The sequence below is a fragment of the Scyliorhinus torazame genome, chromosome 16 (assembly GCF_047496885.1).
Source record: "Scyliorhinus torazame isolate Kashiwa2021f chromosome 16, sScyTor2.1, whole genome shotgun sequence".
NCBI lineage: Eukaryota > Metazoa > Chordata > Chondrichthyes > Carcharhiniformes > Scyliorhinidae > Scyliorhinus > Scyliorhinus torazame.
Genome location: NC_092722.1, coordinates 87669607 through 87693728, shown reverse-complemented (window position 1 = coordinate 87693728; position 24122 = coordinate 87669607). Strand labels below are relative to the sequence as shown.

Sequence of the window (24122 nt, the reverse complement as noted above, 5' to 3'; positions counted from 1 at the left end):
TCTGAATCGTCAATTATCTGGAGATGCTATTAATTCATCTAATTATCAATTTCTCAATTATCAATAACCTGTTTGAATATTAAAGAATCCTAATTTGATCATTTGTATATTTTAGTATTAATTCATCTTAATCTATTATCAAGATGTTTCCTGATTAGTGCACCTCAATAATCTATTAATCTAATTATCAATGATAGGATAAACATGAGGCAGTCTAAATGTTATTATCAACAATTTATATTGTCAGCAATCCATTAATTTGGCTCTTTATTAATTACTTTATCTTTCATATGTGTAAGTATTGTTTGTTTATTTCCTTGGAACCATTTTATTAATTAATCTTTTAGATAAACTTAAAAATATATTAATGGTATACCTGTTGATCAATCATAGCATCCCTGCAGTGCAGAAGGAGACCATTTGGTCTGCACCGACCTTCTGAAAGAGAATTCCACGCAGGCTCATCCTCCCTGCCCTGTCCCTCACACAACCTTTTGGTTTTTTAAAATAATATTTTTATTGCGCTATTTGAAAATGTTTATAACATTAACAAAAACATTAACATCCACATGGCAAAATGAACATGTCCCCCCCCCCCCCAACCCAATCTTCATGCACCTCAACCAAACAACACCAATCCGTCCCCTCCTTGGCATCTGCTGACATTTTAATTTTCCCCGGGAAAGTCAACGAATGGCTGCCACCTCCGGGAGAACCCTAACATTGACCCTCTTAAGGCTAACTTTATTTTCTCGAGACTGAGAAACCCAGCCATGTCACTAACCCAGGTCTCCACACTCGGGGGGCTTTGAGCCCCTCCACATTAATAAAATCCGTCTCCGGGCTACCAGGGAGGCAAAGGCCAGAACGTCGGCCTCTTTCGCCTCCTGAACTCCCGGATCTTCCGACACTCCAAAAATCGCTACCTTGGCACCACCCGTGTTTTTAGCACCGTGGACATTGTCTTAGCAAAACCCTGCCAAAACCCTCTAAGCTTCGGGCATGCCCAAAACATGTGGACATGATTTACTGGACTTCCCGCGCACCTCGCACACCTATCCTCTACCCCGAAAAACTTGTTCATCCTAACCACTGTCATGTGTGCCCGGTGGACTACCTTAAATTGTATCAGGCTAAGCCTGGCGCACGATGAGGAGGTATTAACCCTGCTTAGGGCATCCGCCCATAGACCCGCCTCTATCTCTTCACCTAGCTCATCCTCCCACTTGCCCTTATGCTCCTCCACCGGAGTTTCCTCCGCCTCCGAAAGCTCCTGGTAAATAGCTGATACCTTCCCCTCCCCCACCCAGGTACTGGAAACTACTCTATCCTGTATCCCCCGTGGCGGCAGCAGCGGAAAGGCCGGCACCTGCTTTCTCAGGAAGTCTCGCACCTGCAAATACCTAAAACCATTCCTTGCTGGCAATTCAAATTTACCCTCCAAAACTTTCAAGCTGGGAAAGCTCCCATCTATAAATAGATCCCCCATCCTTCTGATTCCTGCCCCCTGCCACCTCCGGAACTCGCCATCTAGCCTACCAGATCAAACCTGTGGTTGTTATAAATCGGGGTCCAAATCGATGCTCCCTCCACTCTCTTATATCTCCTCCATTGCCTCCAGATCCTCAGAGCCGCCACTACCACTGGACCTATGGAGTATCGGACCGGCGAGAACGGCAGAGATGCCGTTACCAATGCTCCCAGACTAGTGTCTTTACATGAGGCTGCCTCCTCCATTACCCACTTCCTAATCATGGCTATATTAGCCGCCCAGTAGTAATTGCAGAAGTTCGGCAATGCCAACCCACCCTCCCCACGACTCCACTCCAGCAACACTTTCTTCACTCGCGGGGTTTTACTCGCCCACACAAAGCCCAAAATAATCTTATTCACCTGCTTGAAAAAGGCCATAGGGATGAAGATGGGGAGGCACTGAAAGACAAATAGAAATCTGGGGAGGACCCTCATCTTCACGGTCTGTACCCTCCCCACCAGTGATAGCGGGAGCATGTCCCATCTCTTAAAGCCCCCTTCCATTTGATCTACCAATGGGATAGGTTTAACTTGTGTAGTACCTTCCATTTCCAGGCCACCTGGATTCCCAGATATCGAAAGCTCTTCCCTACCATTCTAAGCGGCAGCTCTCCCAGTCTCTTTTCCTGCCCTCTTGCCTGGATCACAAACATCTCGCTCTTCCCCATGTTCAATTTATACCCCAAAAAATTGCCAAATTTCCCCAAGATTCGCATTACTTCCCCCATCCCCTCCAACGGGCTCAACTAACCTTTTGGACATTAAGAGGCAATCTAGCATGGCCAATCCACCTCACCTGCACATCTTTGGACTGTGGGAGGAAACTGGAGCACCCAGAACAAACCCACACAGACACTGGGAGAAAGTGCAAACTTCACACAGTCACACGAGAAAGTGTAAACTCCACACATACAGTCACGCGAGGCCGGAATCGAGCCGAGGTCCTTCGTGCTGTGAGGCAGCAGTCCACCTGTGTCTCCCTCAGGTTCAGTCTACTATTAACCTAGCCATATTTTACAGTTTAGATTATCCATTATTGATCATTAATTATTAACTGAACACGCTAATCGGTTATTGATATACCTCAGCATATTACTTTACAAAGAACAAGACAGCACAGGAACAGGCCATTCGGCCCTCCAAGCCTGTACCGGTCATGATACCAACCTTTGCCAACCCTGGTGCCGTATCCCTCTGCGCCCATCCTATCCATGTATTTGCTGAGATGTCTTTTGAAAGGCGTTAATGTATCTCCTTCCACAACCTCCCCGAGCAACGCATTCCAGGCACTCACCACCCTCTGTGTAAAAAAACTTGCCTCGCAAATCTCCTCTAAACTTTGCCCCACTGACGTGAAATCCATGCCCCCTGGTGACTGACCCCTCCACCCTGGAACAGAGCGCCTGCCCATCCACTCTATCCATAATTAATATAATCAGCAAAGCTAATCATTAATGTGTTACTAGTCCATTATTTCGACATCTCATTATTTATTGATCTTGCTAAAATGGTGATGTATATTTTACTGAATCTGTTTTGTAATCAATTTCTCATTACTCTACCTGATTGTTCATTAATTACAATTTCTATTTATATTTGTTAACTTAATGTAAAACATAAAAATATATTTAATTGATTAATTATTAGATCCAGTAGTATTGTACCATATTCAAAACACTGAATATTCTATAAGTAATTAATTTGACCAAATTGTCAATCCAACTACAATATAACCAATCATTATTTTTATGATTATCTGCTATTAATATTCCTAATTATTAATTAACCTCAATAACAACGTTATCAACTAATCTTACTCCACAATTCAGTCTCCAAATTATGAATAAACCCAAATTATTCTTCTTCATCATTAATTGATCTCATCCCATTCCAAACCGATATATTATTGTTATCAGTAATTCAGTATTAATATACCTAATCAATATCTCAACACATTAATCCATTATTAATCCATTTTACATTTCTGGCCTTAGTAATCAGTTGTTAATACACTTGATCAATAATCAATCTGCTGAAGAATTAACAAAATAAAGTTTCACATTGATGTAAATAATTTAACTAAATTTAATTGTTATAGAATTATTACCTAATAGGTTATTGGTGAATGTATCCCTCACTTGATTCCATTTTTAATATAAATCATCAATTGTTATAATGTTTTCAACCGACTCTTCAAATGCAACATTTATTTAAATATCCTGTGATTAATTTATTGCCTTTGGCAATCTACAAATAACTGAGTAATTAATAATAAATTGGCAGTTGCCAATCACTTACTAATTATTAGTCACTGTCCGTGTGGAGTTTGCACATTCTCCCCGTGTCTGCCTCGGTTTCACCCCCACGACCCAAAGATGTGCAGGTTAGGTGGATTGGTCACGCTAAATTGCCCCTTACTTGGAAAATTATTGGGTATAATTTATTTTTTTAAATGACTAATTAGAACAAAGAACAAAGAAATGTGCAGCACAGGAACAGGCCCTTCGGCCCTCCAAGCCCGTGCCGACCATGCTGCCCGACTAAACTACAATCTTCTACACTTCCTGGGTCCGTATCCCTCTATTCCAATCCTATTCATGTATTTGTCAAGATGCCCCTTAAATGTCACTATCATCCCTGCTTCCACCACCTCCTCTGGTAGCGAGTTCCAGGCACCCACTACCCTCTGCGTAAAAAACTTGCCTCGTACATCTACTCTAAACCTTGCCCCTCTCACCTTAAACCTATGCCCCCTAGTAATTGACCCCTCTACCCTGGGGAAAAGCCTCTGACTATCCACTCTGTCTATGCCCCTCATAACTTTGTATACCTCTATCAGGTCTCCCCTCAACCTCCTTCGTTCCAGTGAGAACAAACCGAGTTTATTCAACCGCTCCTCATAGCTAATGCCCTCCATACCAGGCAACATTCTGGTAAATCTCTTCTGCACCCTCTCTAAAGCCTCCACATCCTTCTGGTAGTGTGGCGACCAGAATTGAACACTATACTCCAAGTGTGGCCTAACTAAGGTTCTATACAGCTGCAACATGACTTGCCAATTCTTATACTCAATGCCCCGGCCAATGAAGGCAAGCATGCCGTATGCCTTCTTGACTACCTTCTCCACCTGTGTTGCCCCTTTCAATGACCTGTGTACCTGTACTCCTAGATCTCTTTGACTTTCAATACTCTTGAGGGTTCTACCATTCACTGTATATTACTCATTCATAATTAAAAGATGAAGTAACGATTTGAATTACTTTCTAAATGAGTATGTTGGTTAAATTTTAATTGAAACCAAAATATAATATAATTTAAATATATTACTTTGGAATTAATCTAAAAGTCACATTCACAATAATTGATGACTAACACATTTTATTGTCGCATTTAATAACCAGTTCTGTCTTCGATCAGCTAACTCGTTCAATGAAATGGCCAGAATTCTCCAGCCGTCGCGATTCACTTTTCCCGCTGGCAGCGCAGCTCTGGCCACGGGTTCCCTGGCGGGGTGGCGTGGTTCCCAAAGTGAAATCCCATTGACAAGCGGCGGGAAGATAGAATCCCGCTGCCAGCGAACGGCACGCGGCCGAGAAATACGCGGCTGGGAGACAGGAGAAACCCAGCCCCTCGAATTGAATTTATTGAATTGTATAATGTGTGAAATACGCAATTGAAATGATTTGACTTTTTAACCCCAGGACATCGGCAAAACTTAGACTCCACTCAAGAGAAATGGTGTTGCAAAGGTTTTTCCGTTTGCAAAATCGTTCAACTGTTGCTCAAAAATGATTATTATTTGTTTGGATTGGATTGGAGTTCGTTTCAGCACTTATTAGCTCATTTCTCAGCAGACGATTGTAGATGAGGTAACGCCGTGCAAATCGTGATTGTCGCACCGGTCAACTTGTCATCAAGTCCCGTATTTGGCACCAGATTGTTTATCGTTGACCATTAACGATCGGTCAAATCAATCAGAGATTCCTCTGGGCACTCGAAACTGAAAAATATTTCACATTAAGACCTTGGATAGAATTGCTTCAGATCGTTGGGCGAAGGGCGATAGACAAAATGGCTACCGCCAGCTTCAATAAGTTGAAGAACGTGCTTCTTCGGGGAGGGAGGAGGGAAGACAACGAGGAGCTGGATGAGGACAATTTTGACACTATCCGGCGCCCCAATTCAGTCAACCTGGAGGAGTATGAGGGCACCATGGTCGGGATGCACATAACGACAGGCAAGGAGCGGGCGTCCGGGCTACCCGGTGCCCTGGTGGACAGGCGGGACCCGGAGCGCCTGGCCAAGGCCATGATGGGCATGCAAGCGAGGTTCCTGGACCAGATTGGATTCGGGGAGCGCCGTCGGGTAGAGGAGAAGCCGCTGCCCACCGAGGAGGAGGCAGGTAGGCCTGAGGTTACAGAAATAGGGAAGGTTGTAGGGCCTGGCGGAGGTTACAGAGATAGGGAGGGTTGTGAGGCTGGAGGAGGTTACAGAGATAGGAACGGTTGTAGGAGCTAGTAGAGGTTACAGCGATAAGGGTGGTAGGGCTGGAGGAGGTTACAGAGATAGGGAAGGGTGTAGGTAGTGGGGAAGGTTACAGAGATAGGAAGGGTTGCAGGTGCTGGAGGAGGTTACAGAGATAGAAAGAGGTGTAGGTGGTGGGGAAGGTTAGTGAGATTGGAAAGGGTGTAGGGCCTGGAGGAGGTTACAGAGATAGGGAGGGCTTTAGGGGCTGGAGGAGGTTACAGAGATAGGGAGGGTTGTAGGGCCTGGAGGAGGTTACAGAGATAGGGAGGGTTGTGGGGGCTGGTGGAAGTTTCAAAAATAGGGAGGGTTGTAGCTCCCCACAAGAATCTAAACCCCAACCTGGAAGCAGTTCGGGGAGGGAAACCCTGTGGGGAGTGAAGTGTGGAGAGGAGTGATTATTGTGAATAGTGTTGAATAAAGTGAGTTATACCCTGTCAGTCTGGTCTCGTGGAGTCTTTGCCTCCGTCTACAACACTGGCGACGAAGACCATGTGGACCTGCCGTAAGTGCTGCGACCTTGGATCTTTTTTCGACCACTTCGGGAGGCCGCTGTCCGACCGGAAGGCATGGCATACATCTGTAAACTTGAGCTTTCTGACACCGACTCGGACAATTGGGCCCAGAGTTCAACTTTTTTGCCGCACGAACGCCATCGCCAGTGACGATTGACAGACCGTCACCTACCGCTGTTGGCGGACCAACTTATGCACTAATCAGGAACTTGATTTATCCGGACAGGCCGGATGGGTTGCCATTCGCCACGCTGATCGACCAAGTCGGCCGTCACCCAAATCCACAGCCACCGATTATGATATGACGGTACCCGTTCCATACCGCTTCGCGGAGTGCACAGGGGAAAACTGAGTATGGCTGAATCGCTGTGGGACTGCTTCGTTTGCGGACTTCAGGATCGGAAGATGCAGAGGAAGCTGTTAATGGCGACCGCCCTGAGCCTTGACAAGACCATCGACATAGCACTCACTGAGGAAAGCGCCGACCGGGGCTCCAGGATCTCCAGGACCCGACGGTCCTGAACATTGGGGCATCGCTGAGACCACTGGCCGACGGCTACCGGAGGCAAGGTGACTGGGACTTCCCAGTTCAGAAACCACCGCAGGTCCCGCAACTGCCTCCGCGACTCGCCCCAGATCGAACGCGGAGCTTCCTCCTGCTCAGCGTTCCCGGATGACGGACGCCAGTATCGAGTGGGAAACCAAGGCCAGGAATGAGGCTCCAGACAATCGTGTGAGAGCACCGTCCCCGGCAACGAACAAGCCGCCATTTCCCCCCAAGAGGCCACACACATTTCCTGGAGGACTTCGACGCTGAGGAGCCAACCCTACTGCTGCTCTGTGTGACTGGCCCCAGAACGGCACTTATCCGGGTAACACTGCTGTTAACCGGACACCCTACCGAGATGGAACTGGACACGGGAACGTCAGTTTCGGTCATCAGTCTTTGCACGTTTACCACCTTCCGGACAGGTCTTCAGCCACTAGAGCTTCGCGACCCGGGGGCCCGACTGGCCACGCATCCCGGGGAACTATTAGAAATCTAGGGCACCGCCCATACATAGACTAGTCCGCGTGCCTACCATTGGTGGTAGTTCGAGGCAATGGGCCCAGCCTACTGGGGCATGATTGGCTATGTCACCTACATTTGGATTGCCAACGTATGTACCCCATGGACCAGATGGAGCGCTGTCCAAGTTCCGGTCGGTTTTCATCAAAGGCCTCGGGACCATTAAAGGCGCTATGGCCACGATAAATGAGGAGGAAAACACCCAACCCCAGTATTTCTGCGCCTGCCCTGTGCCATACGCACTTCTCACCAAGGTGGACCAGGAATTTGACCTTTTGGAGCAGCTGGCGATTATTTGTCCTGTCCACTATGTCGATTGGGCCACGCCTGTGGTCCCCGTGTTGAAGCCGGACAGATCGGTGCGGCTCGCTGGGAACAATAAAATGACCGTGAACTAGGTATCCTGCCTTGACCGTTACCCGGTCCCTCGGATCGAAGATCTTCACGCCTGGCACTGCGGCAGAGAAACATTCACTAAGTTGGACATGAGTCATGCGTACTTGTAGCTGGTGCTCGAGACAAGTTCCTGGAAATATGTGACAATCAATACCCATCGGGGATTGTATATGAAGTTGCTGTTCAGAGTCTCCTCGGCTTGTGTGATATTCCAGAGGGTTATGGAGAACATCTTGCGAGGATTGCCAAGGGTGGCCGTTGTTGCTAAATTTGTTCTCTTTATTTGGCTCTGAATATGGCGGTCAATATGGTCGCCTTCCTTAATTCTAATTACGTTTTGCTTTAGAGTCGCCAGGTATCTTTCGATACCGCCACAGAATACTGATCAAAGACTCGATACACCAGTTAGTAAGTTCAAAGTCAAATGCTTATTTATTTACACACACAGTTAAATATACTCATGCACAAATACTACAGACTAAACTATCACTACTGCTAAAGCCGATACTTAGCTTTGGGCACCCACTCAGTCAGAGGAACAATGGCCGTTGTTCGGTTCTGAGGCTGCTGGGGTAGAACTGGTACGGGATAACAGCTAAGGTCGTCTGTCTGGTAGCGTGCGTTGACCTTGGACTTACTTGTTCTGGTGCAGCTGTTGGACAGGTCTCTCCTCGGTGAGAGCCGGAGCCAAGAGAACGATTCTCTCTTGGGGGATCCTTCTTATACCCAAAGGGGCTTCGTGCGCTTTTGGGCGGGCCTTGAACTTGGCCCCAATTAATTGGGCCGTTTCTTGATCATTCCTTTTGATTTCATCCAATAAAGGGGTGGGTGCCCTGATGGCTGGGCGTGTCCTAGGTGGCCGTTGGCCTACATTGTTTCGGTCTCCTCTGGCGCCGGGGTGTCTGTCTTAGTATCGGTCACTCAAATGTTACTCTTTTGTCCCCGGAGATGGGCCATTAGTATGCTAATGGGCCTGCAGTTTTGGTCTTGTCTGGGAGCTGTGGCTCCAATATGCAGACAAACCCTGAACCTGCTTGTTTTCTCAGTATTGTCCTTTTCCCTGCAATCTTTGCAAAGTGTCCATTTTGTAGTGGAGAAGTGGCTATCACAGATGGCTACACCGTCGACCTGGATGATCTTCTCATGCCCGAGACCTTGCATCAGGAACACATGGAGAACCTAACCGAGGTCCTCGAGTGGTTTGCTTGGGCCAGGGTCCGCCTCCGGAGGGGTAAGTGCGTTTTCCACGTGTCGGAGGTCACGTATCTCGGTTACTGAGTGGATAGCAGAGGCCTCCATCCAGTGGAGGGAAAGGTACGGGCAATTCGCCAGGCCCCCATCCCTCGTGACCACATGAAGCTCCGCTCTTTCCTCGGCCTGGTGAACTATTCGTGGAAGTTCATACCCAGGATGGCCACACTGCTCTGTCCGCTACACCAACTACTGAAGAAGAGACAGAAGTGGAACTGGGGCCACCGCACCAGAAGACATTGCACGAGGTCAAGCAGCGGCTCTCATCAGAGGTGTTGCTGACCCACTTCGACCCGTGCATGCCTCTGTTCCTCACGCGCAGCACGGTAGCACACGTGGCTAGCACTGTGACTTCACAGCGACAGGGTCCAGGTTCAATTCCCCGCTGGGTCACTGTCTGTGCGGAGTCTGCACATCCTCCCCGTGTGTGCGTGGGTTTCCTCCGGGTGCTCCGGTTTCCTCCCACAGTCCAAAGCCATGCAGGTTAGGTGGATTGGCCATGATAAATTGCCCTTAATGTCCAAAAAGGTTAGGAGGGGTTATTGGGTTATGAGGATAGGGTGGTAGTGAGGGCTTAAGTGGGTCAGTGCAGACTCGTTGGACCGAATGGCCTCCTTCTGCACTGTATGTTCTATGAATCTATGTGTGATGCCTTGCCGTATGGCGTCCGGGCAGTCCTGGCACACCGCATGCCCGACGGCTTGGAGCGACCTATAGCTTTTCCATCCCGCATGCTGGCAGATGCCGAGCGGAACTATGCCCAGATAGAGACGGTGGCTTGGCAGTGGTGTTTGCGCTGCGTAAATTCCGCCAGTACGTTTATGGGCGGCCGATCATGGTTTACACCAGTCACAAGCCCCTGCTGCGGTTATTAAAAGAAGATCGGGTGATTCCACCAATAGCATCTGCCTGGGTTCAACAGTGGGCCTTGCTGCTGACGGCCTATGACTACATTATGGATCATCGCCCAGGCACAAGAATCCCGCACGCGGACACGTTGAGCCGCCTGCTCCTAACCACAAAGCTGCCAGGTCCCGCCGCAGCCGCGGAGGTGATAGCCGCTCTCCATTTCACGGACACTCATATCAGAGAATGGACACAGACTGACCCCGAGTTGTTGAGGGTCCGCCATATGGTCCAATACGGTGCCCGAACTATGGCGATACCAGACGAGCTGAGGGCCTACGCCGCCAAGCTACCTGAGATGAGCGTCGAAGACGGTGTCCTCCTGTGGGGAACGCCGGTGGTCCTATCCGAACGGGGACGCATACCCCTGCTGAAAGACCTTCATAACGGGTACCCCAGGATGGCCAAGATGAAAATTTTGGCATGCAGCTACATTTGGTGGCCCAGACTGGATGCCGAGTTCGAATTGGTGGCCCAAAATTGCTACCCATGCCAGGAACACCAGAAGGCCCCACCAGTGGCCCCGATGCACCCCTGGGGGTGGCCCGGGAAGCCTTGGTCCCGTGTGCACATCGACTTTGCCGGCCCATTTCAGGGGGCCACATTCCTCACTCAAAGTGACTGGAAGTACATTGGATCCCCAGGGCGACCACTGAAGCAACATCTACAGACTGAGGACAATTTTTACACACATGGACTGCCCAAAGTCCTGGTGTCCGACAATGTGGTGGCGTTCACGAGCCAGGAGTTTGCTTCGATCATGGCCGTGAATGGCATCAGGCACGTCCGGATGGCCCTGCACCACCCAGTCTCCAATGGGCTAGCTGAACATGTGGTACAAACGTTCAAGAGAGCCATGAAAAAGATCACCTCGGGGTCGTGGGAAACGCAGTTTGGTTTCAGTTATCGTATGACGTCTCACACTACAACCAGCATCACACCGGCACAGCTACTCATGAGGCATGAACTCCGGATGTTTCAGCCTCGTCCTCCCCAACGTCGGAGCATGGTCCATCAGTGGCAGGACCGCTCTGAGACGGACTCTCACCGCCGCTCACGGGTGCGCACTACACGACGGGTGACGCGGTTTATGTGAGGAACTTTGGAACCGGAGCCACATGGATCCCTGGGACAGTCCTCTACGCGATGGGGCCAGCCTCCTACACGGTCCAGGCGCAGGGGGCAGGGGAACACTGCTACCTGGACCACTTACGACAAAGCAACGAGGAACCTCCGGCACGTGGCCCGGAGGCCCCACGCAGGGTCCGGGCACCGTCCCCCGGACGGCCAAGGAGGAGCCCCAATCCAGTGGGGAACCTGGACCCCACCCGCTCGTTCTGCCTCCTGTTGACTGTTGAGATGTTGGGGACCTGTGATGACCGTGGACCCGGCCAGCGATGGCTTAGACAGCCTGTTGCATTCCGATATCGACATTGGACCACCCGACGACGACACACCGGCACCGATTGTACCAGCAGCCTTACCATTTGGGCCATGCCAGCTGCAATGTTCTTCGCGGAAGCGGTGGTCCCCGGTACGCTACACACCGCCAGGACTGGCTGTACCGCCCCAGGCGGCCATGGGACTTTCCATCTGAAGACATGGACATTTCTCAGGAAGGGGGTTGGGGGGGTGGAGGTGTTTCGACACCCTACAGGGACAGAGCTGTATAACATTTGCATCCGCTCCTCCATAACTTAGAATGAGCTATTCAGGTGAATAGGGGACGGAGCTCCCTCCTAATTGGAGGAGCTGGCCACAAGATATAAACCCCGACCTGTAAGCACTTGGGGGAAGGAGACCTTGCGGGGAGTGGAGTATGGAGAGAAGTGATTATTGTGAATAGAGTGGAATAAAGTGAGTTGTACCCGGTCAGCCTGGCCTCTCGTGGAGTCTTTGCCTCCATCTACAGCACGAGGGTTGTAGCAACAAGAGGAGGTTACAGAGATAGGGGGGATTGTAGGGGCTGGAGGAGGTTACAGATGATAGGGAGGGGTGCAGGGTGTGGGAGAGGCTACAGAGATAGGGAGGGGTGTAGATACTGGAGGAGGTTACAGAGATAGGGAGGAGTGGAGGGGCTGGAGGAAGTTACAGAGATGGGGAGAGTTGTAGGGGCTGGTAGAGGTTATAGAGATAGGGAGGACAATAGGTGGTGGGGAGGGTTTCAGAGATAGGGAGGGATATTGGGGCTGTGGGAGGTTACATAGAGATTGATTCTGATCCAAGTGGAACAGGAGGGGATCGGGTTCATTGTGGGGTTTGGGGAGGGTGTCTGCCATGGGAAAGCGTTGGCAGTAGGATGGGACGAGGGCGGGGAGGGGGGGGGGGCTTCCCGCTGACCCTGTCTGCTTTCTCTGCCCCTCGCGTTCATTACAGGTTTGAAGAATCGCCAGGATCTGGGATCGAACTGGAGCAAACTGGCCCTGGCCTTGCTCGCAATCGCTGGAGTGTTAGCCGTCACGACTTTGGTGTTATTCTTTGAGGGTGAGAATCCAACTTGCATACGTTTCATCTGATCTCTGATACAGGAGAGGCCATTGACAGGCCTCATGTCCTGTGCTCCAGATGAACGTCCTCATCCCATCCCCTCTGCATCTCCCCCCATCGACATCTCCTTCTGTTCCTGTCTCCACCCATCCCCCCCTCCGACCTCCTTATCCAACTCTTCCCACTCCCACTAAACACATCACCAAGATTCACCCTGAACCACACTCCCTGTGGGTGTGAGTTTCACATCCACCGCCCCCCCTCCCCAATTCTCTGGGTGAAGAGGTTTCTCCTGAATTTCCCTGCATCAACTTTGTCGCCGACTATCTCATCTCAACGGCTTCCCGCTCCACCCCCAACTTCCCAAATTCTGGTCTTGCTTTCACTGTATTTGTCACTTCAACGTGGCCATTCTCCATCTGTACTGACCCTTTGACAGTGCAATGCTCCCTCTGTACTGACCCTCCGAAAGTGCGCCGTTCCCTCAGTACTGTTCCTCCGATAGTGCAGCACTCCCTCAGAACTGACCTTCCGACAGTGGGGCGCACCCTCAGTACTGACCTTCCAACAGTGCGGCACTCCCTCAGTACTGACCCTCCGACAGTGCAACGGTCCCTTAGTATTGACCATACGACAGTGAGGCACTCCTTTAGTACTGATCCTCCAATAATGTAGCACTCCCTCTGTACTGACCCTCCGACTGTGCGGTGCTCCCTCTACTGACTCCGACGGTGTAGCTCTGCCTCAACTCTGATGCTCTGATCGTTCCGCAGGCACAGATGTGCAGCACTCAGTGACCCTGCAGAAGGCGGCTGCCGCGAGCCTGGAATCTGAGAAAAACTCGCTGATAATCCAGATGGCTGAGCAGGACAACGCGGGCAATTGCGCCAAATTCCAAGATGTCTTCCTCAGCTGGTTGTCCTCCTTCTGCAAGTTCGTCAGTAAGTCCCCCTCAGCCCTCCTCATCCAACAGCTCCTTAATGTCCTTTGTGTCCATGCTTGCCCCTGTGCACTCCCCTTTAAACCTACCAGCTCTTAAACATTGATCAATAATACCCCTCTCCCCCTTCCAAGGTCTAACGCCTCTGCTAAGTTCAATCAGAAAATATGCAGGAATCAATCACTGACTGTTGTCAGGCAGAGCACTGCCCCTGGCCAACCCACCAATTTCCAGTTACCGAACCGACTTCCTCCAAACCTGGGGCGTCATTCTCCGACCCCCCAGCGGGTCGGAGAATGGCCGTTGGCCGCCGTGAATTCCGCGCCCGCCGAAGTCTCCGAAGGGAGAAAAGTCGGCGGGGCGTTAATGGCGCCACAGACGTTGGAAAATGGCACGGGTGGGCGCAAGGCAGCCGATTTTGGGCCTGCCGATATTCTCCCGTCCGGATGGGCCGAAGCCCCATCGACGTGATGACGGGTCACGTCGACGTAAACCAAACCTCCTTTTAATCGGCGTCAACCTGTGCTCAAGGTTTACGCCGACCAGCGTGGAGGTGGGTGACGGCCTGGGGGGTTGGCCGCTGGGCAGGCGATGGCGTGGCCGCAGTCTGAATGTGTGGGAGAGGTGTGTGCAGGGTTGTGTGTGTGTGTGTGTGCGGCGGGGGGGGGGGGGGGGGTGGTTAGAGTGGGTTGGGCTCCGGGGGAGTGCCGGGAGGGGGGGTCAGTGCCGGGGAGGAGGATGGGGGGGTCCGTGCCGGGGAGGGGGATGGGGGGTCCGTGCCGGGGAGGGGGGATGGGGGGTCCGTGCCAGGGAGGAGGATGGGGGTTCCGTGCCGGGGAGGAGGATGGGGGGGTCCGTGCCGGGGAGGGCCGGGGAGGGGGATGGGGGGTCCGTGCCGGGGAGGGCCGGGGAGGGGGATGGGGGGTCCGTGCCGGGGAGGTGGGGTGCGAGGGCAAGTGAGTTGGTCCACCTGGCCAGGTGCCAGCCTCCAACAGTTGGACCCATGCGGTCCATGCCACCTGGCTGGGGGGAGGAGGGGTTATGGGCAATGATGACATGTTGTCGTTCCCCCACCAGGCCGTCATGTTTTCCGATCATCCAGCGATGTTGGCCGCCGTGGCGGCAGCCGCTAATGTCTATGTTGCCCTGGATGAGGAGGAGAAGGAGGAGCGTGCCAGAGAGGCAGCGCAGGCTGCCGCAGAGCGGCAGGCGGCAGCCGTCCAGGCTGGAGGGACACCTGACTGACAGGACGAGGATGGGGAGGAGGATGTCGCGGCCCCACGGCAACGGAGGCACCCGAGGGCGCCCTGTGTGTACCAGTCATACCAGGACCTCACGGACCGGGAATGCAGGAGGAGACTCCGGATGAGGCGGGAAACCGTGGCACACATCTGCCACCTGCTGGCACACCTGTCACCGCGTGGCACTGGCGGGGGACACCCTCTCCGCGTGTCCGTCAAGGTTACGGTGGCCCTGAACTTTTATGCAACGGGGTCATTCCAGGCACCGAGTGGGGACCTGTCCGGCATATCGCAGACATCGGTGCACCGGTGCATCCGGGCAGTGACAGATGCCCTATATGCCATGGCGCACCGCTACATCCGCTTCCCTGTGGACCGGGCCAGCCAAGATGCCCGGGCCGTGGGCTTCTCTGCCGTGGCCGGGTTCCCCATGGTCCAGGACGCGATTGATGAGATGCACGTCGCCGTGCGGCCACCTGCAGATAACAGGGCCGTGTTCACCACTAGGAAGGGGACCTATTCGATGAACATACAGGTGGTCTGCGACCACCGCATGATGATCCTGCACGTCTGCGCCCGTTACCCGGGCAGTGTACACGACTCATACGTGTTGTCGCGGTCATCCATCACCGGCATGTACGAGGGACGCCATCCCCGGCTCAGGGGCTGGTTGCTGGGCGACAGGGGCTACCCATTGCGATCGTGGCTGATGACGCCTGTACGGAGGCCACGCAATGAGGCAGAGAACCGCTACAATGATGCCCATGTAGCGACAAGGGGAGTGATAGAGAGGTGCTTTGGTGTGCTGAAGGTGCGTTTCAGGTGCCTGGACCTCTCTGGGGGCGCCCTCCAGTATCGGTCAGATAGGGTCGGCCGCATCATTGTGGTCTGCTGCGTCCTGCACAATATAGCCCAGCAGAGGGGCGATGTGCCGCAGGCAGAGGAGGGCGGAGTGGAGGAGCAGCAGGAAGAGGCGCAGTCCTCCCCAGATGAGGGGGATGGGGGCAATGGTCAGGGCAGACGGGCGGGTGGCTGTCCGCCGTTACCGGCAGGGCCAGCGGGCACGGGACAGGCTGATAGCCGCCCGCTTCACTGACTAGATGGGCGTGGGAATCGGGTAGTATGGCCACAGACCGCACACCATGGCAACAGCCGACCACCCACACTCCCCACCCATCCACCCACCCAGCACCCTCACCCCCCTCCCCAACCCCACCCACCCCACCCGCATGTACACCACCCCCCATTGCCGATCCACCTGCGGCACAACGGCCGGGCTCACACAGTTGCCGGTGGACGCGTGTCTATTGCAGGCCATGGAAGATGATGACAACCCGCCCTGCGATGAGCTCCTGGCTCCACATCGTTGGACTATGTCTGACCCATGGCCACAGTACCACCATCCACCCGGACCATCCCTGCATGCGGCTGTGACACTGCAGCGCACGGTCCCGTCCTCTGCCCGGGGGGATGTTGATGGCGGCCCAGAGGGAAGGGGGCAGTTTCACCTGGGGCTGAGGTAAGACCACCCCTCACACACATACTTGCGCTCAACGTACATGACACCCCCGCACGCTTTGGACAGAGCACAAAGGCAGCTTCTGTAGGTGTAACATTGACTTTAATAACGAATGGAGTTCATGCACGTGCCCTAGCCCCTAAAACTCATCTGTGCCCTGCACCCGTGCCAACTTACTCAGTGTCTAATTGTTTGGCCTTACGGACCCTATGACTACGTCTACGTGGTTCCCCAGACGGTACAGCAGAGCTGGAGGTGAACTCCTGTGATTCGTGCCCTCTGACACGGGATCCCTTTGGCGGCCGTTTCCTGGGGCGTCCTGGCCTAGATGGGCCAGGCTGCGGCCCGGGCGACTGGGATGGCGAGCTGCCAGCCTGTCCTGCCCGTTGCCCACCCGATGCACCTGGGACGGAAGGGGGGGAGTCCGAGGTGTTGCGGTGTTCCGGGACCTCCCCTACAGGGGGACCCGGGACGGACCACAGCACCTCCTCCTCCCTCGGGGTGCCCAATGGCCCCCAGGCCTCTACATGGATGGGGGATGCGAACGGACTGGCCATCTGACGCCCCCCCGACATCTGGCGCTGCCAGTTCTGGAGGCCCGTGCAGGTATCGACAGGGGTCTGCAGGTTTGCAGCCATGGAGCTCAGGGGATTGGCAAACCCTGTCTGTGACTGTGCGACGCCGTCTCCCACATGGCCAATGGCGCCGATGCCCTCAGCGATGGCCTGCAGAGACTGGGCCATGGCCTGCTGAGACTGGGCTATGGCCTGCTGAGACTGGGCCATGGCCTGCAGAGACTGGGCTATGGCGTTGAGCACCTCTGCCATCTGCCGCTGGCGCTGGCTCATGGCCTCCTGTGAGAGGGCAGCCATGTCCTGGGCCACAGACGCCGCCTGCACGGAAAACCCCAGGCCTCGCAAGCCGTTCCCCATGTCTGACACCGTTGCACCCATTGCCTCCACCGCGGACGCCACCCATGCGGTGTCGGCCTGGGTGGCACGTATGACCGGCACCACTCCCAGCTCCTGGACGCGGGTGGACTCCTCCACCTGCGACTGCAGCCGCCGCAAGCCGGCCGTCACCCTCTTCGCTCGTCTCCGGTTTGGTGGTTGCATCGGATCTATGGGTGGGTGTGGTAACTCCAGGAACCCGGGATCCAACTGGGCGGCAGATGTTCGCTTGGGCTGGGCTGCCCTCCGACCGCCCGGCCCCTCTGCTGCTCCTACCTCCGCCTGCTGTACCGGGATGGCTGTGTTGTGCGCACCAGTGAGTGTACCAGAAGCCTCATCACTAAAGTGCCCAACCGAGGTGAGTGTTTCTGCGATGGTGGAGGGTGTTGGTGACAGCAGTGGCGTTGTGTCGTGCTCTTCGTCCCACTCTGAGTCCATGGCACTTTGGGGTGGCAGTTCGTCTCCGCCCATCCAATCTGTGTCACTGTCCGGTATTTCGTTTTCCTGGGTAGTGCTGTCCCGGGTAGGGGTGTCCTGGGTAGTGGTGTCCTGGCTCGGCTGTGACGGGGGTCTGTGGCTGCCCCTCTCGTCGCTGGGTGGCACACGCCTGCGTCGTCGCACCCGCACGAGACGGGGGCGTCGTCTCCCTGTTGTTCCAGGTCTCTCCATCTCCAGTGGTCTCCAAGGGACATCCTGCGGGCGTCGCATGCCGGAGGGTCCGGGTCTCTCCGTCTACCGTGGCCTCAGAGGGGCATCCTGCGGGCGGTCTGCATCTGCGGGGATGGGTGCCTCGACGTTTGCTCCTGCGATACACAATGACGCATGCATGGTTAGACACGCAGGCAGTGATCAGGTGATATGGGGGAGGGGGATATAGGGGAGGGGGGATATGAGGACGGGCTGTCGGTGGCTCACTTGCTAATACGCTCCCGACCTCTGCATCAGCAACCTCCCGGTCCTCAGGTCCGCCAGCCAGTTCCAGGGCCCTTTCCTCGTGTTCGGTCAGTGGCCTCTCATCAGCGGGGCCTCCTCCAGTCCTCACATGCTCCCTATTGTTGTGTGCGCGCTTCTCCTGTGGGGGGTGGTGGCAGGGGTAAAAGGCAACAGTGTTAGACAGGTATATGAATGCACGCCATCGGTTGCGCGTGTATTGCAGAGGTTAAGGTTAGGGCTGGATTCACTTGGGGATATGGGGGAGGGGGGGATATGGGGGAGGGGGGATATGGGGGAGGGGGGGATATTGGGGAGGGGGGGATATGGGGGAGGGGGGATATGGGGGAGGGGGGATATGGGGGAGGGGGGATATGGGGGAGGGGGGATATGGGGGATATGGATATCGGGCAGGGGGGTGAGGCTCACCCTGGCTGCTCTGGCGAGGTCGTTCACCTTGTGGCACTGGGTGCCTGTCCGTGGTGTCAGGGCCACAGCAGTGACGGCCTCTGCCACCTCCCTCCACAGACGCCGGCTGTGGCGTGTGGCAACTCCACGGCCGTGCCCGGGATACAGGGCGTCCCTCCTCTGCTCCACTGCGTCCAGAGCGCCTCCACATCCCGCGACTGGAACCTCGGGGCTGAGCGGCGGCCGGCCATCCGGTCGGGTGTTCCGGTCGGGTGTTCTGGTCGGGTGGGGGGGAGCAGCGCGTCCTTATGAGCCGTCACGCCGTGCGGCGTGTATGACGCTGCACGACGTGATCCACGTGAGAAAGTGCGGATCCCGTCACGTCGCTGCTAGCCCATTCCGGGCCGGAGACTTCGCGACGTTTTTGGCGGCGTGATGCAGGTGGGATTTGCGCCGTTTTTTGCGCTGATCGGCGGACTTTGCGCCGATAACGGAGAATTTCGCCCCTGGTTCCTAAGATCCACTCACTGCCCAGTTGGCTTCTCCCTTCCAAAATAAAAAAACCTGGGAACGCAGTGTGCTGGCAAAGCAGACTGCTTCAATCTTGAGTCTTCTGCTCAAAGGTACATCCAAATTATGGGTCCGCGGGCCAAGGGAATAAAATGAAATAAAGGAAATGAGAACAAAGGAAATAAATAAGAAAGACTCGAACAGTGAATTTCATTAATTAATTCCACCTCTCCTCTCTACCCCCCACCCCACTCCCAACCTGTGCACATACTCTAAGACTGCAGCAGTGAATTGTGCCACAGATACTGGACCCCATACGGTGGCAACTGCTACTACTTCTCGACCAATGTCCTGGACTGGGAGGAGAGCCGTCAAAACTGTATCTCTCAGGGTTCCGAGCTCTTGGTGATTCGCAACAAGAAGGAGCAGGTGAGCAATTGTGAGAGAGGCGGGTGGTGACAGCACAGCCTGATGCGCACCAGCCTTATTTCGTGGGAGTGTTTGGTGGGGACAGTGTAGAGGGAGCTTTACTCTGTATCTAACCCTGTGCTGTACCTGTCCTGATAGTGTTTGATGGGAACAGTGGAGAGGGAGCTTTACTCTGGATCTAACCCCGTGCTGTACCTGTCCTGGGAGTGTTTGATAGGGACAGTGTAGAGGGAGCTTTACGCTGTGTCTAACCCCGTCCTGTACCTGTCCTGATAGTGTTTGATGGGAACAGTGTAGAGGGAGCTTTACTCTGGATCTAACCCCGTGCTGTACCAGTCCTGGGAGTGTTTGATGGGGACAGTGTACAGGGAGCTTTACTGTATCTAACCCAGTGCTGTACCTGTCCTGGGAGTGTTTGATGGGGACAGTGTAGAGGGAGCTTTACTCTGGATCTAACCCCGTGCTGTACCTGTCCTGGGAGTGTTTGATAGGGACAGTGTAGAGGGAGCTTTACGCTGTGTCTAACCCCGTCCTGTACCTGTCCTGATAGTGTTTGATGGGAACAGTGTAGAGGGAGCTTTACTCTGGATCTAACCCCGTGCTGTACCAGTCCTGGGAGTGTTTGATGGGGACAGTGTACAGGGAGCTTTACTGTATCTAACCCAGTGCTGTACCTGTCCTGGGAGTGTTTGATGGGGACAGTGTAGAGGGAGCTTTACTCGGTATCTAACCCCGTGCTGTCCCGGTCCTGGGAGTGTTTGATGGGGACAGTGTAGAGGGAGCTTTCCTCTGTATCTAACCCCGTGCTGTACCTGTCCTGGGAGTGTTTGATGGGGACAGTGTAGAGGGAGCTTTACTCGGTATCTAACCCCGTGCTGTCCCGGTCCTGGGAGTGTTTGATGGGGACAGTGTAGAGGGAACTTTATCCTGTTTCTAACACCGTGCTGTACCTGTCCTGGGAGTGTTTGATGGGGACAGTGTACAGGGAGCTTTACTCTGTGTCTAACTCCGTGCTGTACCTGTCCTGGGAGTGTTTGATGGGGACAGTGTAGAGGGAGCTTTATCCTGTATCTAACCCCGTGCTGTACTTGCCCTGGGAGTATTTTATGGAGACTGTGTAGTTGCCGATTTACTCACTCCCTTAACCCGTTTTGGTTTTCAGAGGTTCATCTCTGGCCATGATATGCATAAAGTGTATTGGATCGGATTGACTGAAGTCCCTGAAGGGGGGAGGTGGAAGTGGGTCGATGGAACTGAACTCCAAGATGAGCTAAAGTGAGTGTTGAATTATAACTTTGCATATGATACACAATCAATACGCTTGAGTCCACGTGGAGTCATATCGATTCAGCTTTATTCAGATAGAACTGTACCCAGCAGCGATGTTACAGAAGTGGAGGCTGCTGGGACGGCATCGGTTCTTATACCCCGCCTCTCAGGGCGGGGCTATGTACATTGCCCAATGGTAGACCCCGCGGTCGTGCCAATGGTTATTCCTCTCTCTGGTACCGCAATACCTGGTATTACAACATTCACCCCCTGTTAAAAAAAAGTCAGCGGTGTGATGGCCAGTATTGCTGTCGCCTTTTCATGGTAGGACCAGGTATTGCAGGTACCATGCTAACGAGGGTTGCGGAGAAAGTTCTTGCATTGTTAATTTTCCTCATGGTGCTGCAATCAGACGATCGGGCGGCCTGGTCGTCCTACTGGAGCGTCTAAGTTTCGGCGGCGATCCTGGTGAGGGCCCCGGCGGTAGTGACTCCGGGAACGTGGTGCCTTCCTCCCAGGCAGTTTCGTCACCCCTAGGCGGCGCTGTAAGGTCGAAAGATGGGCAGAAGGAAGGGGTGCCTGTAGGGGGCGTCGGTGCCTGCTCGGCGCTGGGTCGGGGTTCTGGCGGCAGTACTGACCTTCCGGTCAGGTACGGAGAGGGGGGGGTGGGGGTGGGGGGGGGGGGGTAGTGGTGGCAGTGGCTCGGGCGCGCGTGGTGCTCCGGCGGGCGCCAGGTCCCGGAGGGAGACCGTGTCTTGCTGTCCGTCGGGGAACGCTACATAGGCGTACTGGGAGTTGGCATGCAGCAGGTGGACCCTTTCGACCAGCGGGTCCGACTTGTGCACCCTCGCATGTTTCCGCAGCAGGACGGGTCCGGGTGTTGCTAGCCAGGTTGGGAGCGAGGTCCCCGAGGAGGACTTCCGTGTCGGGGTGGACGAAGCTCTCCGTGCTCCCGGAGTCGATGAGCCATGACGTCACGTGGCCGTTGATGCCGATCGTTGTGGTGGCCTTTGTTAGCGTTCGGGGTTGACTCTGGTCCAGGGTAACGGAGGCCAGCTGCAGCAAGGAGTGAAGATCAGGCAGGGCATCGTCAGCCGTGTTGGGGGCTTAAGGCCCCATCCAAGATGGCGCCGTCCATGGATCGCACATGGAGTCCGGGGACTCCGAGGATGGCGGCGGGGAGAAACAAAATGGCGGCGGGAAGGGACAAAATGGCGGCGCACTCTGCTCCCACGAGGCGGAGGCCAGCTGCAACAAAGGGTTTTGGTCGGGCAGCGCGTAGCCAGCCGCGCTGGGGGCTTGAGGCCCCATCCAAGATGGCGCCAGCCATGGATCGCACGTGGAGTCCGGGGACTCGGAAGATGGCGGCGGGGAGGAGTAAACTGGCGGCGCATGCTGCTCCAGTGTGACGGAGGCCAGCTGCAGCAAGGGGTTTTGGTCCGGCAGCACGTAGCCAGCCGCGCTGGGGGCTTGAGGCCCCATCCAAGATGGCGCCGGCCAGGGATCGACCATGGAGTTCGGGGACGGAGACCCCGACGATTGGACCGGCGAGGGACAAAATGGCTGCGCGTACTCCTCCAGCATGGTTGCCGGGGGGAAAAATGGCTGCGGCTGCGACGCTGCCTGGCAGGGCAAAGGCTGTGGTGCGCATTGGGCCGGCGGGGCTGGGAAAAGGGAGTGCGGCGGTGGGCCTGGGACGGTCGGGACGTGGAAGAACGGCTGTGGTTGCGCAGCGGGAGGCTGGAGGAATGGCTGAGGGTAGTCATTGGACACCGTGTTCAACACGCAGGCGAGGCAGACCGCGGCACAGTGGCCTTTCTTGCCGCACCCTTTGCAGGTGACAGTGCGGGCCGGGCAGCGCGCGCGCGGTGATTCGCCTGGCCGCAGAAGAAGCAGCGTTGGCCGATGGTGGTAGTGGGGCGCCTTGCCGCACAGACCTGCGGAGTTAGCGGGTAAGTCTGGGGATTAAGCGGGTAGGTCTGGGGGGCTGCCGCGGCGGGGTGCCATGCAGCGCAGGGGGGCGCGGTGCGCGCGGGGGCGTACGCAAGGGCGTTTTTGTACGCCACATCCATGGACCCTGCCCGGGCCTCGGTGAGGCCCAGCGTCTCCATTTCGAGCAGCCTTCGGCGAATATCGGGGGATATCATACCTGCCACGAAGGCGTCTCAAATTAAAAATTCAGAGTGCTCGTTTGCCGTCACCGCTGGGCAGCCGCAGTTTTGGCCCAACACGATCAGTGGCCTGTAGAAATCTTCTAGCGTCTCATCTGGGCTCTGCCGTCTCGTTGCCAGCAGGTGACGGGCGTAGACCTGATTAAGTAGACGAATGTAGTGTCCTTCCAGCAGTTCCATGGCTTTATCATAGTTCGCCGCCCCTTCGATCAGGGGGTAGATCGCCGGGCTGACCCGCGAGCGTAGGAGGTGCATTTTCTGCCTTTCCGTGGGGCTGTCGGCAGCCGTCTCGAGGTAGCTCTGGAAGCATGCCAGCCAATGCTTAAAAATCTCGGCAGAGTTTTCTGCGTGTGGGCTGAGCTGAAGGCATGCCGGCTTGATGCGGAGATCCATCCTTCAAAGTACTTATCTGATTAAATTGATACACAATCACTACTCTTGAGACCACGTGGAGTCATATCGATTCAGCTTTAATCAGATAGAACTGTACCCAGCAGCGATGTTACAGCAGTGGAGGCTGCTGGGACGGCATTGGTTCTTATACCCCGCCTCTCAGGGCGGGGCTATGTACATTGCCCAATGGTAGACCCCGCGGTCTAGCCAATGGTCATTCCTCTCTCTGGTACCGCAATACCTGGTATTACCACACTCTGCACAGACAGTGACCCAAGCCGGGAATCGAACCCGGTATCCTGGCGTTGTGAAGGAACAGTGCTAACCACTGTGCTACTGTGCCGTCCATAAATACTGTGGTTATAAGAGCAGATCAGAGGCTGGGAAACCTGCGGAGAGTAACTCGCCTCCTCACTTCCCCCAAAGCCTGTCCACCATCGATAAGGACACAAGTAGGGAGTGTGATGGGATATTCCCCAGCTTGCTGGAACTGCCTCCCTAACAAAACACGTGACTGTAGCAGGTTCAAGAAGGCCGCTCACCACCAACTTATCAAGGGACAAGTAGGGGTAGCAATAAATACTGGGCCCAGCCAGTGAGGTCCAGAACGAATAATGAACAATTCCGTGTTGTGTAGGTACGCCCACGGCACTCATAGGCAGCGAGTTCCAGGATTCTGAC

The 24122-nt window shown here is 54.5% G+C and overlaps 1 protein-coding gene across 1 annotated transcript; it reads left to right on the top strand.

Annotated features, from left to right (window-relative positions):
* The first annotated feature begins 141 nt into the window (after positions 1–141).
* LOC140392277 (uncharacterized) lies at positions 142–20887 on the top strand. The gene is made up of 6 exons (XM_072477594.1): positions 142–294; positions 5235–5935; positions 12571–12678; positions 13455–13622; positions 19457–19608; positions 20771–20887. Exons 2-6 carry the CDS (start codon positions 5605–5607, stop codon positions 20885–20887), a joined length of 876 nt encoding a protein of 291 aa, XP_072333695.1. The 5' UTR covers positions 142–294; positions 5235–5604.
* The last annotated feature ends 3235 nt before the right edge of the window (positions 20888–24122 follow it).

Coding starts and splice junctions, on each gene's coding strand:
- LOC140392277 (XM_072477594.1), top strand. CDS start 5,605: ATGGCTACCGCCAGCTTCAATAAGTTGAAGAACGTGCTTCTTCGGGGA. Junction 13,623..19,456: donor CTCCTTCTGCAAGTTCGTCA/GTAAGTCCCCCT, acceptor ACATACTCTAAG/ACTGCAGCAGTGAATTGTGC. Junction 19,609..20,770: donor TTCGCAACAAGAAGGAGCAG/GTGAGCAATTGT, acceptor TTTGGTTTTCAG/AGGTTCATCTCTGGCCATGA.